Raw genomic sequence first — 16,150 nt, forward strand, 5'->3', positions numbered from 1 at the left:
ACTGCGTTCTTGAGCAGTGACTAAATTTTTTCAACTTGCAGACCCCTATCATTTTCCATCTGACCACTTTTACCCAATGTACCACTACTGACAATAGGCTTTCTTTTCTTTCATACCTTTTGTGAGATTCCAGCAACTTCCAAATTGTAAGTATTTGTAAGTCTTTATTGAGTTAGGAGGTGGAGGAAGTGGGGTTTCAGTTGCAGTCTCAAATAAAACAGGTTCTGCAGTCACACGCGTGCCAAAAGAAGGCATAAACCCTTTTTGTTTTCTTAGAAGTATACAAAGTTTTTCGGTTTAGAAATGATGATTATGATAATGATGATGATTAGTAGTAGTAGTAGTAGTAGTAGCAGTATTGTTGTTAAATATTTATGAATAAAAAATAGATCTTTATAAATTTACATACATATAAATATACAGGCTTATTTCCATAGAAATATCTTTGTTGGGGCTAGTTGATAGGTATTTTCTCTTAGTAAAGCATAGGCCCCAAGTTCAGTGATATTATTATTCTAGATATTTTTTCTTCCTTGTTTAAGGTTTGGAAAGTGACATTGTATCGGAAGACTAAAATTCCATTCTTTGCAGAAGATACATCTACGGTGTGGTAGATAGTACCTTTTTGCTGTTGCTGTGGACTGGACATTGGTTAGGACAGCCAAAATTATGAACTTTGTAACTGACACATTCCTTGTGTTAGGTTACACACTAATGCCTCTGTAAATGTTTTTTTAAATCCCATTTCCTAGAAGTCTTCATGATATGTCCTTTGTACTTGCAGATACTGAAAGGGAATGTGTTGATTAGGGTCTGCTCCCCAGTGAAATAGGTGAGGAAATTTTTGGAGGGTGGGTTTCAGGGAAAATACAGAAAATGTCTTAATTTTCAGTATTAATGAAACACTTCCTATCTAGGTATTCGTTCTTCTAATTTCCCTCTGGCAGCATCTGCCAGTATCGCTCACTGGACCTGTGTTGACACACTCCAGTATATTGGCAAAAGATTTCATTTTTGAATGATGAAAAATTGAGCCTTTTTTGCGTGGTCTGTGAGACATTAATAACACAAAACAACACATGTTTCAAAAAGCTAAATAATCCAGAATTTATAGAGTTAAACTAAAATATTTCTCTTATGTTGTGTTGCAACATGCGTATCCGGTCCTAGAAATGTTTTTTTAAAAAACTTTTAGATGAAGAATAAAGAGTGCTAAATATGGTAATAACATTAAGCTACAAAATTCCTTACAATTGTGTCAGTGTGCCTTGGAAACTTCACACGTACTGGAGCAAAACAATATTTATATTGACGAACAGACATCCTTTTGCCAGATACTCTGGCTTTTGATTTGCACTGTATCCATCTAGATGTGCACATTGTCAGCGGGGTTTTTCTAGAGTTATGAAATGCAAAACTGTTAAATGAGCACATTAATCACTCTTCTATGTTTTAAAGGAAATATGGTAGGAATACTCTTAGTGCTTTTCATTCTTTTCCTAAGTACCCTAGAAAGCCATTGTATATGTATTTCAGCTGTGTGATTTTGCAGAATCACAGGCTGGTTGAGGTTGGAAGGGACCTCTGGAGGCCTTCCTGTCCGACCCCCCTGGCTCAGGCAGGGCCACGTAGAGCCGGTTGCCCAGGACCATGTCCAGGTGGCTTTTGAGTGTCTCCATTTGAATTCTTCTGGAGAAGAGTGAACAAGGGGTTTTTAGTCTTTGGCTGTTTAGTTGTATTTTCAAAGTCAAAGGAGTGTGGGTTTAGTGGATTGGGGAGTGAAAGGTCTGCATCTCTCTGCCTGGTCCCAGGGCACTCTGTTCTGCTGGTCTTAATTATTGATTAGATTCTACATTGAAGGTAAATAACAGTAAATAACATCACTATTGGGGAGGAAATAGCTAAGGGGAGAACACTTAAATTTGTGACTTTGAAAATGCTCGACTTCTCATATATTTTTTAATTAACACTGGTTTTGTACATAGCAATCAAAATGCAGAACACGTAAGCTTTTTTTAAGGCTTGTTTATGTGGATTTGCAGTGCTTACCTGTTAAGATTCCATGGCAGTGATTTTTAAGGAAGAGACACATGATCAAAACCAAAAAACTTATCACCAGTGAATGAGTGAGTGCCTACCAACTGAGCTATGACAAACTGCTGTGTATCCAAGTACTGAAGTAAAATATTTGGAAATGGTATAAAATTAATATGTTGGGCCATGCCATTTTCTCATTTTGGTTTGCTTTCCAGTTCCTTACAGGCCATATCCATAGTTCCTGAAAAGTCCGTTGATATGTGTAAGCTTCTTACCTTTTGGACATGTACTTGTTTTTCATCCTTTTTGTTTTCATCTACTTAAAAAGATGCTTGGTTTAAACTTCCTAGTGGTACATTGCTCTTTAAAAATAAAGTTTTTTAGCTTGGTTTTTAATGTGCACAGTTCATAAAACTTTTAAATCTTTAAAAACCAGATTGGTTTTTACTATTGATATTTTACTACTGATGGAGATGAGAGCTGCCTTATCCAAGTATTTGACTCCAGGGCAGTGAGTTCTCAGCAACACGAGAGCTGTGAAATGGGTTCTCTGCAGTTTATTAGACTGACCTATTGAGTGCTTTGGAAAGCACTTGTTGCTTCCATCATTTGCATTTTGTTAAGTGTTGAATTTGCTCTTTGCCCTTGCAGCACAGCTAATGCACCAGAAGATGATGCTCCAAATAGGTATTCCCGAACAGACAGGACAACTTACAGCAGATACAGCAGGGATGCAAATTCTTCAGGCGGTTCCATACCAAGTAACGCTCTGGAAAAGAGGATTGAGGAACTTGAAAGGGTAAGTACCATCTAACATCTGCAAGGCATACATCTGAAATAAAGTACTTCTGTAACTCCATGGGGAAATTCGCAAGTAAAATATATAGAAATGATGCTAAATGCTTGACATACAGATAGTTATGTCTATAAAAATATATAAAGAGTCAGACTGCGAAGAATGTGAACTTTCTAATCACAGATGTTTAGTTTTCATTTGGTATATAAGTGAGAAATAGTTGAGGTAAAGACAATACACTTAGAAAAAAGTGCACTGTGTTCTTCTCATATATACCTTATGACGCACCAACACAGGACAAATAACTTGGGGAAGGAAGGATTCACTGGCAGTTCAGAAAATTAGCAGGCCTGTTTCTGATCTGCTTCTTGGTTTGGATTTTTTAATGTACTAAAGTATTATGAAATTTAATTGCTATCCAGTTGTTAGTTAAAATTTTAAATATTGAAAATACATATTTAAAATGAAGTTTTCATTATTTCAGACATTCTTCATGCAAACAATTTTGGGAAAATGTAATAATGTTAAAGCTGAATTTTCCACCTAAAACAGTATTTTGCTAAATAATGTCATCTGTGTAATCTGCCTTCTCTGTTTTCTCTGAAGTGGATTTTTGTGAGTAACTTGCCAAATATTCTTAAATTTGTATGTATGACAGTCACTAAGTAAACACAATTTGAATAGATCTTTCTTGGAAAAGATTAAGATAGAGCATATTTTGTAGAAATCACTTTTTTTTTAAAAAAAAAAATACTTGGGGAAGCCTGATTTGAGTGAAGTACACCATAGTCCTCCCTTCCAAATCAACTTAATTCTGAAATAATTTAACTTCCAATAACACAGAAAACAGAGGAAGATTTAAGGGCTTTCTTTCAGTATCCTGAACCCTGATTTAGTAGTATTAAAAAAACCCACAAGCCCCCCAAAAAAGGACAAACCCTCCCAATATAACGAATTCAGAAGCTGATACTTTACATTTACTTACTTCTGCTTTGGGCCCCTATCCAATTTTGGGTTCATGCTTAAGTTAAATATTAATTAAAACATTATATCTGGAATCAGAGATATCACACGGGTTGCTGTGGGTAAAATGTTTTCTTAGACGTGATTCTTTAGCTCCTTGAAATGTAAGGGCTTGAAGACATGGGTTTGACTTGCTGCAGAAAAGGAATTAAATGTGTGTGACTTTTTCTTCTTTGTTTGTTTGTTTTAAATGGTAATAACTTAAAACTTTCTCTTAAGACCAAAAGTTAAATTTCAAACTTCATTGTATATTCTGGTTTTAGGAACTTGCAAAGGAGAGACAAGAAAACGCGAGATTAATGAAGATGACACAGGACAAAGAGGAACTAATTGGAAAGCTGAAGGAAGAAATTGATTTATTAAACAGAGTAAGCACATACTTTCTTACATTGTGCTATATAGAGGGAATAAAAGTCTCTGCATTCTCTGTACTCTTCTTCAGGCACCTGTATCCACTGGGCAAGGTCAGAATAGAATTAAGTGTGGGGGTTTTTTTTGGTATTTGTGTAACTTTTCAAGAGGCATGCCAATAAGTTATATTTTTTACAGGTAACTTCTGTTTGTCAAAATTAACTTCTGTAAGTTCTGTGTCATTGGAGTACCTGAGTTTCTTGTCACTATAAATGTTCGTAGAACAAGGCTATAAAAGCAAGTGTTCTTTACTGCCTCTTCTTTCCAAATTCAGTACTTTGTATACCAGGAAATAATTACCTTGGGGTTATGAGAGTTTTCTCAGTTAAATTGTTACCCAGTACTTTTATTTGACAATTAATTTTAAATTAAATTTCATTTTAGTCAGCTTTTAATTACTAATAATAGTTTAGATGACCTTAAAATATTTGGGAGTGAGCGCTTTATATTCTGACACACATTCTCATACTCTTTGTTGTTGATTCCCAAGTAAAGGCAGAACAAGACAGGGGGCAGGAGACTCGGGCTGGGATCACTCAGGCAAGGTGTGTAGGCAGGAGAAGAGGGGCAGAAGAGTGAGACATGCTTGGGAATGGGACACGACGAGAAGTTTTAAAGTTGATGGAAGATACCAATTTTAACTAGGCCCAACTTTAAGGGCAGACTGGAACTCTTTTATAGAGTGAATTAGTGACCTCATCTTGCTCTTCCTGGCTGAGGTGCAGAGCCTGGATGTATTAGGGAAATGTGTGTCTACTAGTCCTGTGCAGACGTTTCCATAAAAATTCAGAAAAAAAAATAATCAGAACTGGCTTTGGTCAATCAGCAGTGAGGGGTGGTAATAACTCTGTGTGCATAGTGGCAAACTTTCATTTTGCACTATTCATTTATAACAGGAGGACAGCATTCACAGGTTTGCAACCTAATTTAGAGCATCAAAGGAAATGAGATATCTTTTATTTTTTATAAAGAAAGCTGGAAGTTAATCTTGTACTTACACGAAGTTTTGTCTGGTTTGGAGAGATTTCTATTTTAATTGAGGAATTGCTCTTTATGCCGTTCTTTGATTCTGCAAGGAATCTGTCACATCTAAGCTGATGACCTTACTACAGTCAAGGCAGGTATTCATTCCTTCTACATAATGGATGGCAAAGCTACTTAATACTGCTGGTCACACCTGACTTCTGTCTCAGAGGTCAGAAAGAACAAATCAAAGGAACATAAATCACTGAAAGCTTGTGGTTTATGACGATGACTGACTGTGAGGTTTACTGTTCCAGAAATTGCGTTACCTTTTTCTGCTATATTAGAAGTATGATGTCCTAAATTAAATCCATCGAGTTTCTGACTAGAAACCATCTATGAACATCTGTAGTAAAGCCAAGCAGGGCCTGTGTCTTGCCTCTGTTAAGTATAATAGCAATTTCTGCCTGTTGTGTGGAAGGAAAACAGAATATAGTACCTTCAAAAACCTCTTTATTATGCAATGACTAAAATGGTACTTTTCCATCAGATCTACAAGGCCATCTTATTGATGCTCCTTAGGTAGCTTCTCTTAAACACAGAAGAGAACATGTTGGGTTTTTTTCTCCATCACGTCAGCATTTATCATAACTACAACATAGTCTGTTAGCTTAATTGCAGTGCAAGTTATTTATGTTTGCATCCATTGGACTTTTCTTAACGATGAAATAACTGCCTTTTGACTTTTATGACCAGCATAGTTTGTCGTCTTACAAAAGTTTGAACCCATGTTTCAAGTGATGCTTCCATTAGAACAGCGACAGTTTTATTTTCTTTTTTAATAGCTCTTGGATTTGTGATTGCTTATTGGCTATCCACATGGTTTTGGAAAGAGGAAAGGTTTAGAATATTAAGAAAAACTACAGAAATACCACATCATTCCCATGGTAGAAGGTTATGGAAGTTAATAGGGCAGTTATATTTGCCTAAGGTTTATTATCATAACCGAGATAATGAGAGCCAGCACTTGGATATGTGTCTGTTCTTTGTGGAACCTTATTCTCTAGACTTAGCATCAGGATTGGATGCTTTGCATGGAAGAACAGTTGTGATCTTCAGTCTCCTGCTCAGATGAAAGGATGTCCTGAGGACTAAACTTTACTTAGTAAGTTTATGCAGAGATCTTTTTAAAAAGTTTTGCTGGCAGGCAACCTAAATAGGGGTCTGTAAATTTCACCACCTACACATTTATGGTATATCTTCATTGTTTCTATTCATCAAAATATGCAGTTATTGCTTGTTAAGTTGCACAGATATGGAAAGAATTTCACATCAAAAGTCTAAATAACTTATTAAAATGCCACTTTATTGCACAACTTTCTGACTGCTCAGTCCTCATATTTTCAGAAATGCTCTTTCTAGAAGAGGTAGTCCGTAACCATGGGTGCATCCTTGGCTGGCAAAGATCTTGAAAAACTGTGTTTCCAAGAATCCTGAAAACTTCTTGGCAGACTTTTTCTCATTTTAAGTACATATATTTATTTAATGTACCAATATATTTTTACTGAGACCAATCAGTACATCACAAAGATACTTAAAGAACATGAGCTGCATCTATATAGAGAAATGGAGAAGGTTTTCTGCCATAAATGGCATTCTTTCACTGCAGTAAATTAGCCACTAAAAGTAGATCTGCCATGGTTTTTGTAAAAAAAAAAAAAGGGTAATTGCTTCATAAAAACCTCAAATGTCTGTAGGGGAAGGCGTCTCAAGACATTTATATTTTAGTAGGCTAAGTCCTACTGTTGACTAGTTTACACTTCGTCATCTCTGACCTCACTAAGATGTCATTGTAGTTGAGTGGGTGTTTGGAGAGAGTCTGTCAGTGAGGATTTATAATCCAATTAGTGTCAGTTGTGTAGTTATTGGTTCCTTTGGTATGTGAAGTCCAAGCTTTCCTGCTATTGCAGCTTTTTTACTAATAAGCATAAATTAGTGTTGCAATTTTGAATTTTGAACAAGAAACTTTACATTTCAGAGTGGCAAAAACTACACCTGCATCTCTCAGTCCATTGTTTCTGTAGATATTTAAACTGCAGTAGTTATTTTTGCTGGCTCATATTCAAGGAACGCTTACTTGTAATAATCTTTGGAATGTTATTTTTGCAGCATAAACATTTCACAAGCTTTTACTATTTTATTTTTAGTAAATTACAGGTATTTTAAACAGAAGGTTTTTAGATAAGCTAAGGCATCTGATGGCTATGTCAGCAGGTTCAGATAAAGTATTATGTATGCTGAAATAAACCCCTATGATTTTATTGAAATCCACCTGATTATTGATCTGAACCGCACAAGAAAGAAAACAAAGTGTGCTTCTTACAGTTACAGTAAACTGTATTTGTAGCAATCCATCAAAACTTTCTGTGTTTAGATGTTTAAGTCTCTTGTATCTGTTATGTCTGGAAGCCATTCGTCCTGTGATGAAGCTGGGGTACTTCTGTGAGGCAAAGAGGCATTTCTGCTAGCGGTTTCTCAATTCCACATTACAAAAACAATAAAGTAATTTCAAAGTATTGCGGTATAGATTTTGGCTTGGCAAATTGAAGAGGCTTTAAAAAATCATGATACCAACTAAACACATCTCCAGCATATACTTCTGGATGGAGCCTGCTAAAAAGGAAGAAGAAAATAGGCTCTGAATGTCAAACGCCGCTTAACAACTGGAAGGAACAAGAGAGAGAAAACCTTTACTATTGTTTTATGTTTAATCTAGCATGGCAACAGTAGGGCTTTGCAGACTTCAATCAAAAGACATCCAGGATCTGTAATGAGAATCCCGGTTCTTCCTCCTTTGCCTAATTTTCATTTCCTCCTTGTTGTGCTGTCCTTGAGGTCACTCTCCTTCATTTTTTCATTCTCATTCTGTTTCTTCCATGTTTTCGGGGACAGGGAGGGTCATATACAATAAAATGATTTTTACCAGAGTCATGCTTACGTTAAACAGCCAGTTTCACTGGTTTCCACTTTAAAGGCTTGAAAAGACATGGTGAGAAGCAAAGAAGTGAAATGGTAATTGGTGCAAGAGGGATGAACATTTGGGGTGGGAGCACCCATTATTACTGTGTATGCTGTCTGTTCCTTGGTAGCAGTTTAGACATAAGTTACAAAATGTCTGTTGGTTTTTTTCCACAGAAAATGAAAATGAACAGGCAGTACTTTTTTCTGGTTTTGATACTTGATTTAAAACAAAAAGCAGTTCTTGCAGTAATAACCTGTGATGTGTGTATGTGAGCAGCACAGTTGCAGACAATCACAGTCTGGGGAGCAGAGGCAAGAGCTGACTAATACACTCTCTTTATATGCCAATGAAATAATCACACCCATCCTACTTTGGTTTCTTGATGCGTTAATTCCTGCTGTAGCTTTAGTTTTGATTACAAGTTTCCGTTTAAAGGTGTTTGTACCTGGGAATATATTATTAATGTTTTGTAATTACAGTAACACTTGGGAAAAGGCCGTTTCAACAGATTTAAGGGTGGTTCAACAGATTTAAGGGTGGTTCAACAAATTTAAGGGTAGCTCAACAGATTTAAGGGTAACTACTGTGACACTAATTCTTCCCAACCCCAACTTCTTCATTTCAGAGCTAAGATGCTAAATTCATGCTGCTGCTAATTGAGAGTTTGAATTTATGTCCTGAGAAATGTTTCTTTTTCCTTTCACAGGACCTAGATGATATAGAAGATGAAAATGAACAATTGAAGCAAGAAAATAAAACCCTCTTAAAAGTTGTTGGACAGCTGACAAGGTAGAAGATTCAAGCCTCAATGAGGAAAGATTTAAAAACTACTGATTGAACATTAAGGTCAATATAGTAAGACTTCCTGTGTTGCAGTATGTTATAATAACTGTCTTTATATTTATTGTTAGGAAACCAGATGAATGTTTATTTTCATAGTACTTTCTTCTTCATTCAATGAAATGGCATGAAATTTTGGATATATTTTTAGCTTTCTTTTCACATAAGAATAATTACATTTTTTGACATATTTCAAAATATGAAGTTAAAATTTATTTGGGTTTTGTATCTTCAGATTACATCTGGATAAATACAGTAATTTAAAGATCATAGCACCAAGATCACTTTCAGTCCATGTGGGTGTATATTTTTGAAACAAATGGAAGTAATGCGTATAAGCTTTGTTTACACAGGTCCAAAATATATATTTTGGGAAATATTTGCTTTTTGTTTAAACAACTGTAAAGTGGATGCCTTATTACTGATGTATAACATTTTGCAGGTTGATTACTTTCTCTAAAACTCTTGTATGTTGAGGGTATTTTTTACTTTATTTGAAAGACTGACAATAGTAGAGAGTAGCATTTTTTTTTTCTCTGTATAACAGTATTCTGGCAGGAAGGGGAGGTTTTATTAAAAAAAAAAAGGCAAAATCAAAAAAAAACCAAATTGCCTGTGTTATCAGCATTAATGAGTTCTTAGAATCATATTGAACTTGTGCACTGCAGTTTATTTTAAAGCTGAAATGCAAGTTTGCTATCAGACAGTAAGTTTGTTTGCTGTGTTGAGAATTCAAACAAAGCCTGGAGCTTTCATGTTAGCAAAGACACTTTTTGCAATACTCTTATATTTAAAGCTGTCATCTTAAAATTTGTAGTGATCATAATCAATGTGAGTTTTTTGATCTTTTTGTTTTTTAAGCTGGGTGAAAATATTTGTACATAACAAAGTAGAGAAGCATACAAGCGATTCTTGTCCTTTTGAAATATCAAGTGGTTTAAAAAACCCCTTTTATCCTTGATTTCAAACTAACAAGGTGTTTAAATGTGCCTGTTCAGATGTTACAATCCAGTTATGACTGCATATTAATTCTTCTATAACATGATAGTAGATAAAATTTTCATTTGACATTAACTACAGACCTCAGTTAACACTTCTTAAAATTCTTGTCAGGCTGAAATTTGATGTACTTTATTTCATCTTAGTGCAGCACATTTTTAATTCCTGAGAAGAATAAATGTATATGTCATTTGAGTCAGGACACTAGAAATAAAAACATTTTGAAGAGTCCAGGCTTTTTCTTGACAAGTTTGGTGTCAGTAAGTTGCATGCATATAGTTTTTGTTACCTTAAAATTTAAAGGTAACTAATATAAAATAACAATCACCTTTTCAGATTTGCCAATTGTTTTCATAAGATGGGTTTAATGACTGTAAGAGTTTCTTAAATTTCAAACCCAGCTATTATTGTTACACCTTGGGTTGTTTTGAATATAGGATAGGTTATCATCTGTATATTCTAATGAGGAAGAACTTTTCAAAGCTTTGAAGTATTTTTCAAGACACTTATATTCCAGGATGCCTTGATGTTTTCCTTCACAGGGGATGAGAACCCATGGGATGCCATTTAAAACCTTTTCTCAGGGGTTTAAATGGGGGGGGGTGTTTATAGGGGCTTTTGAATTACAATATGAATACTGCTTTTAGTATTACTCAAATGGTAAGAAGTCCCTTAATTTATCAGTTTAATGAAATTAAAGTAATAAAAAACCCAACAGTTGAGATGTATGCCTTCTGAATAAATATGAAACTTTCTCTGGAAGAACATCTGATTTCCTTCTCTGTGTACCAAGCAGGAAATACACTGATTTATGGCATGGGATGTCAGACATATTACAGCATCATTAAGGAGTTAATGCAGAACACACAAATATTAATACGAAGTTGTAAATGAGATATTTCATAAACATAAACATAATAATAACAACATTAAGAATTGTCTTCATATCACTTCTTCTTCGTTTGCGTGTGTACTGATTACAATTTAGCAGCAGTAATGCCAAAATGAGAATTTTTTAACTTGGACATCCAACTGACAGGAAAATTTGGCAGAAGTACTTCTGATACACCCTACCTGGAAGAAGTACTGGCAAGGGAGGTTTCCAAATATTTCCAAATATTTGAAACGGGTAATGCTTCAGGCAGAAGAAAGGAACTGTTGGGAACTCACACATAAAGTACCTCAGGACATGATTGCTGTTGTGTATTATTATACAAATGTAGAACTCTTCATGGTTTTAAAAATTCCCACAAATTGTATCTTGAAGCATAACACTTCTGCTGACAGTTCGGAAGATTTTGATGGCTTTTTGGAAAAAAGTATGTCAATAACTATCAATTATTACTTACATTATCAGACTCTTAGAAGAAATTTAGTAGATTCTAGGAAAAATGATGTATTACCTAGAATGTTAATAATTGTCTAGTCTTTACTTGCCATTATCTTTTTATTTCAGTGGGCTACCCTTATAGTCAAGCTCAAACATAGCATAAGTTTTTATCGTAGGTGATTTGAAGGTGCTAAATTAGCTACTTTACCAGGGATTCACTAATCCATGTCCACGTCCTTGCCAGACCAACACCTGTATTGTTCTCAATTCTGTGATTTAAATCAGAGAGACTGCTAGAAGTGGGAACCACCTCACTTGGGAAGGCTATATGATTCCTGAATGAATATGGGTATTAATGTACCTAGGCTAAACTAATTTACTAGAGCAGGGGATGGGGATGGGGTGTTAGTATGCAATATTAATGATATGGGCAAGTCTCTTGGAGATTTCTGAACTTTCATGTCTTAAAATCCATACTAAGCCGCTTAGGTCTAGCATCTGTGCTTCTGGGTAACTTGGGTCATCTAGGAAATCTAAACAGAAAAGTACTCCCATTGACTAAAGCAAATAAGACAGCTTTTTTTTCCAAGATACTTTAATAGTGAACAGCACATAATTCCTATTTTGATAATGCAAAATGGTACTCCTGTTATGGTCACATACTGTTGTATAGAAAACATGTACTACTTCCAGAGCTGAAGGTAAAAATTGTGCAGAAATATTTTTGTCATTGATAGTATGCACTGGTGTTTATGGGATTTATTCCTCAAATAAGTTTAACCATATATAAATGTTGGTGATTTTTACACGGTAATTCAAAATGGCTCATTTTTCATTTTTTAAATATCTACATGGCCATGTTTAATTTCAGTGTTACTTGATGTATACATTAACTGAAATAGTACAGTTTGTATTTGCAAGTGAGTGTTTTTTCTTCTCTTTTAAGCAAAATTTTTCTTGGTTGATTACCAGATTTGTATTTACACATTCAGAGATAATTATTTCTCTGTTAGATTGGCTCTGAATTTGAGAGGTGGAGTGAGAAAAGAAGGTAACAAGAAATGAATCAATTACTTCCAAAGTAGGAAGTCTAACCTCATGATTATTTTATTAATATTATTATTATTCAGCTGTACTAAAAACTAGCTGTGGAAAGATCTGTGATTGGCATAAGCACTCCAAACAGTAAAGGGGTTTTAGTACATTGAAACAACTGATTAACCTACATCAAAGCTCTTTTCAACTTGCCTGGTATCATTACAGCTTGGAAACTTGCTACCATAAGAGAGACCAAAAGGAATACTGGAGATCAAATTACCTTTTAATAATTTGCTAGAAGAGCAGAGTTACACTGACTCCAGCTATCTTAAGATTTTCTGTAAGTCCTTTCTGGTTGTTTCCTGCTTGAATTGAAACAAATCAGTATTAGTAGCGAAGAGGAAAGGTAATTATTGGGAAATAAAGACATGAGTAATAACTATGGATACCATTAACATATGGCTGAGTGTCAGTATTTCTTGGGCTCAGACCCTTTACAAAGATGTTGGTTGAGTTGGTTCATTTGCATCAGTATTAACGATCATAAACATCTGATAACTTAAATAAGAAACAACCATTTTAGTTGGAGAAGTTACCATTACAAGCCATCACTTAAAATCTTAGTACAATAAAAAAAATAATAATTGTGCTGGTACCTGTAGCTGCTGAGACTGAGGAGATAAGTGTTATACTCAAAAATTTTCTTAAAATTGAAACAAATGAATTCTGGATCTTGTCATTTAATTTGGTGTAGGAGTTCACTACAGATCTGTTCCATGCCAGTCATTCTGGTGTCGGTATCTGCAAAAGGTATCAACACCAGCATTTCTAGAAACATTTCTACTTCTGTTATTAAGCATTTCTTTAGGACTACTTAAATATATCCAGGACAAAAAGGACTTTCATGTGTTTTTTAGTAGCATTCATGATCTTCTAAGTATGTTGACTTACTGTAGCAAATCTATGTCTACCATTTCTCCTTGTACTATAGCAGATGTACGTTACCCTGTTAATTTAATCCTTTTGCTTTTATTTCTGGTGTAACTGTTCTTGTTCAGGGCTAGTTGGGATTTTTCTGTTCTGTAAAAATTGTGGTAGTTGAGTTTTCCTCTGAAAGTAGTCCCAATCATAATGCGGGAGTAATTTTTTTAAAAATATCCATTTTATGCATTGAGGAAGTTGAAGTGTCATTAAGCTATAAATAACTGAATATCCATTTTAGTTTTGAACATTGACTAGTTGTGATATTATTTGTGATATCAGATTAAAATAATGTTGAGATTCTTACTATTGCAGGTAAAAGATACATGTTTAATCTAACAATAAAGACTGTGTGCCTTTGTCCAAATAAAACAAAATTCTTTTTAATCCAGGCTGACTACTTCTTGTGTTTAAAGGAGGATTAATATTGTCTGACTAAAATTCTAACTGGATTTGTCACCCATACTGGGAAGCTCCCAGCCTGAACTGCTGGAAATGTTTTTGCATTCAGATTAAATTCTTCAAGTGTGCATGTGTTTGTACACACACACAAGAGATGTCTGTGTATTTCCACTATACTAATTTTCTCCTTCAGGAATGTAGTGAGTATCGTTCCATCGGTTAGATAGAAATGACCTTTTCCCATACTTCAGAGTTGAAGTACACCCTTCCCAGGACAAGGTAATGAAGGACGTGACAGCGCTGCTTCTACACAAACAGAGGGAATTGACTTCAAAATAGATTTAACTTCTGATATTTCGATATGAGTACATGTTCTCTTCTGCATAGACAGAATCATTAAAGACCACCATCTTTTCATTCATTGCTGCAGACTGCGCATAAAGAGAGCAAGTGGATCATCAGTAAGCACCAGGGAGACAAAAGCTGTATCACAGTTTATCATAAAGTTTTTGGTTTTTTTTTAGTTTTTTCGAAAAAACAACTTGAAACCTAAATATGGTAAGAAGCCATGCTTTCAACAGTATGATTACTTTATGGATAAGACATTATGAACATTTGCACTCAGTGAATTTTAAAACATTAGGTGAATTCGGTTTAGGATTATTACTCCTACAGTTGACTTCCTTTATGAAAGCCTTCTGATTTTGTTTTAAAATACGAAAGCATGTCCTTCCTCGATTTTTGCCTTTAGCATTTTAGGTTCTTCAGTCTTGCTGCGAAACTCTAGCTCCCAAGTACAGAGGTGGTCACTGGACTTGCCGTGTGATATCTACCTGATCTTAGCACTTGGTATGTTTTCCTGTAGTGTTCTAATTTTTCTGTCATAGCCCATGTCTTCCTTTCTCTTTTGTAATTTTGGTATCTGCTTGTTTCCTTTGTTCTGCTAGAACCTTCAAGTAGTATCTATGAAGTGTAACAATGTCTGTAAAACTATTTGATTTTTTTTTTCCTTTCTTAAACAGTCCTCAGGCATTTCTGTGAGATATGAATAATTACACTGTGGAAAGGACTGCTGCTGGAAGTTGCTCTGGGACACCAAGAACTTAGCAAGGTTTTGAGAGGGGTTGAGATGATCCAATGCTCTAGTTATAGCATAAAAAGTTCTCTTAGTCTCCAACTGTTAAAAAGAAAAAGGAAACTTTGTAGGAATATCACGTGTAGGAGTGATGTTGATGTATGGGAAGTGTTTGGGTAGGAGCCAACAACAGGGATATCCTACTGATGTGTATCTAACATTGCTTTGAAATGTTAACAGTCCCAAATAGCGCAATTCTCCGTGGAGGTCTAGTGGATTTCCACCTACATCGACAGGTTTGCAGCTGAGACCTTGCAGTCTAGCAGCTGGGAACCCTTCAAGAATGGAAACCAATGCTGATAATTTCACTTGGCATTCTTTGAGAAGGAAGGTCTAATTCGACAGCCTGTACCCATAGTCTCTCCCGCTGACGAGTTGGTAGGGATTTCTGTTTAAGCAAAATTGACCAGAAATTTCTGGATTCACTCAAGACATTACAAAACAGTAATATTAAGCATTTGACACGGTTTCATATTTGATAAGGAAACAGGTAGAGTCTTTTGTGCCATGTAAAGAGACAGCTCTTAGTTTTCTTAGGCAACGTCTAGTCCCCTAGGCCTTGTCTTGAATTCAAAGTTGCTGCTGCCTCCAGAGAGGGCTTTTTAATCTCAACACCTTTAAATTGGGTTCATTTTATAGTCTGATGAGGCTGCTCACCTCAACAAACCCAAAACCTCCCAACCTTCTTTTAACAAGCACCAGAAGTTAAATGTCTTTGGAAAAGTTCTAGGAGCAGATTTGAAGGTTTAAGCACTTTAAGATCAAAATGAGTCTGTAAGTCCTCATTTTCTTCATTGAAGAAAATCTGGCTTTAAAGGAAACCCAGCAGTGTTTCTGAGGGACTGTCTTGGGAGTCACTGGTGGGTTTCTAGGGAACCCAATTGTCTCTGCACAGCCAAGTCCTGCACGGATCTTAATATAGCAAAGAAAAACAGCAGAGTTCCAGAAACATCTGTCTTGTGTTTTCTACTAGCTTGGGCCAAACTCAGCAAAACATGATTAGTGACTAGTGATGGGTTTGTAGTGGATGTTGCTGCTGATGGAGTAGGAAGAGTGAGATTTTCTTCCTGTTTTGTTGGTATTGTAGGCTTTCTTCAAGAGATGTGTCTGCGATGTTAATTGCTGAGAGATTAAACAGTAAACTTTGGCAATAATTTTGTAAGTTTTAGAATC

At 35.4% G+C, this 16,150-nt stretch overlaps 1 protein-coding gene across 1 annotated transcript in view; it reads left to right on the forward strand.

Moving 5' to 3' along the window:
• Window positions 1-13,827, forward strand: part of PAWR (PRKC, apoptosis, WT1, regulator) — an 84,361-nt gene extending 70,534 nt beyond the window's left edge. The window contains exons 6-8 of the mRNA XM_014963314.1: window positions 2,689-2,836; window positions 4,120-4,224; window positions 8,959-13,827. Coding sequence (XP_014818800.1) covers window positions 2,689-2,836; window positions 4,120-4,224; window positions 8,959-9,045 — 340 coding nt within the window. The 3' untranslated portion in view covers window positions 9,046-13,827. The remainder of the gene's footprint in view (window positions 1-2,688; window positions 2,837-4,119; window positions 4,225-8,958) is intronic.
• Window positions 13,828-16,150: the final 2,323 nt, after the last annotated feature.

The sequence above is a fragment of the Calidris pugnax genome, unplaced genomic scaffold, assembly GCF_001431845.1.
Source record: "Calidris pugnax isolate Ruff unplaced genomic scaffold, ASM143184v1 scaffold44, whole genome shotgun sequence".
NCBI classification, from domain to species: Eukaryota; Metazoa; Chordata; class Aves; order Charadriiformes; family Scolopacidae; genus Calidris; species Calidris pugnax.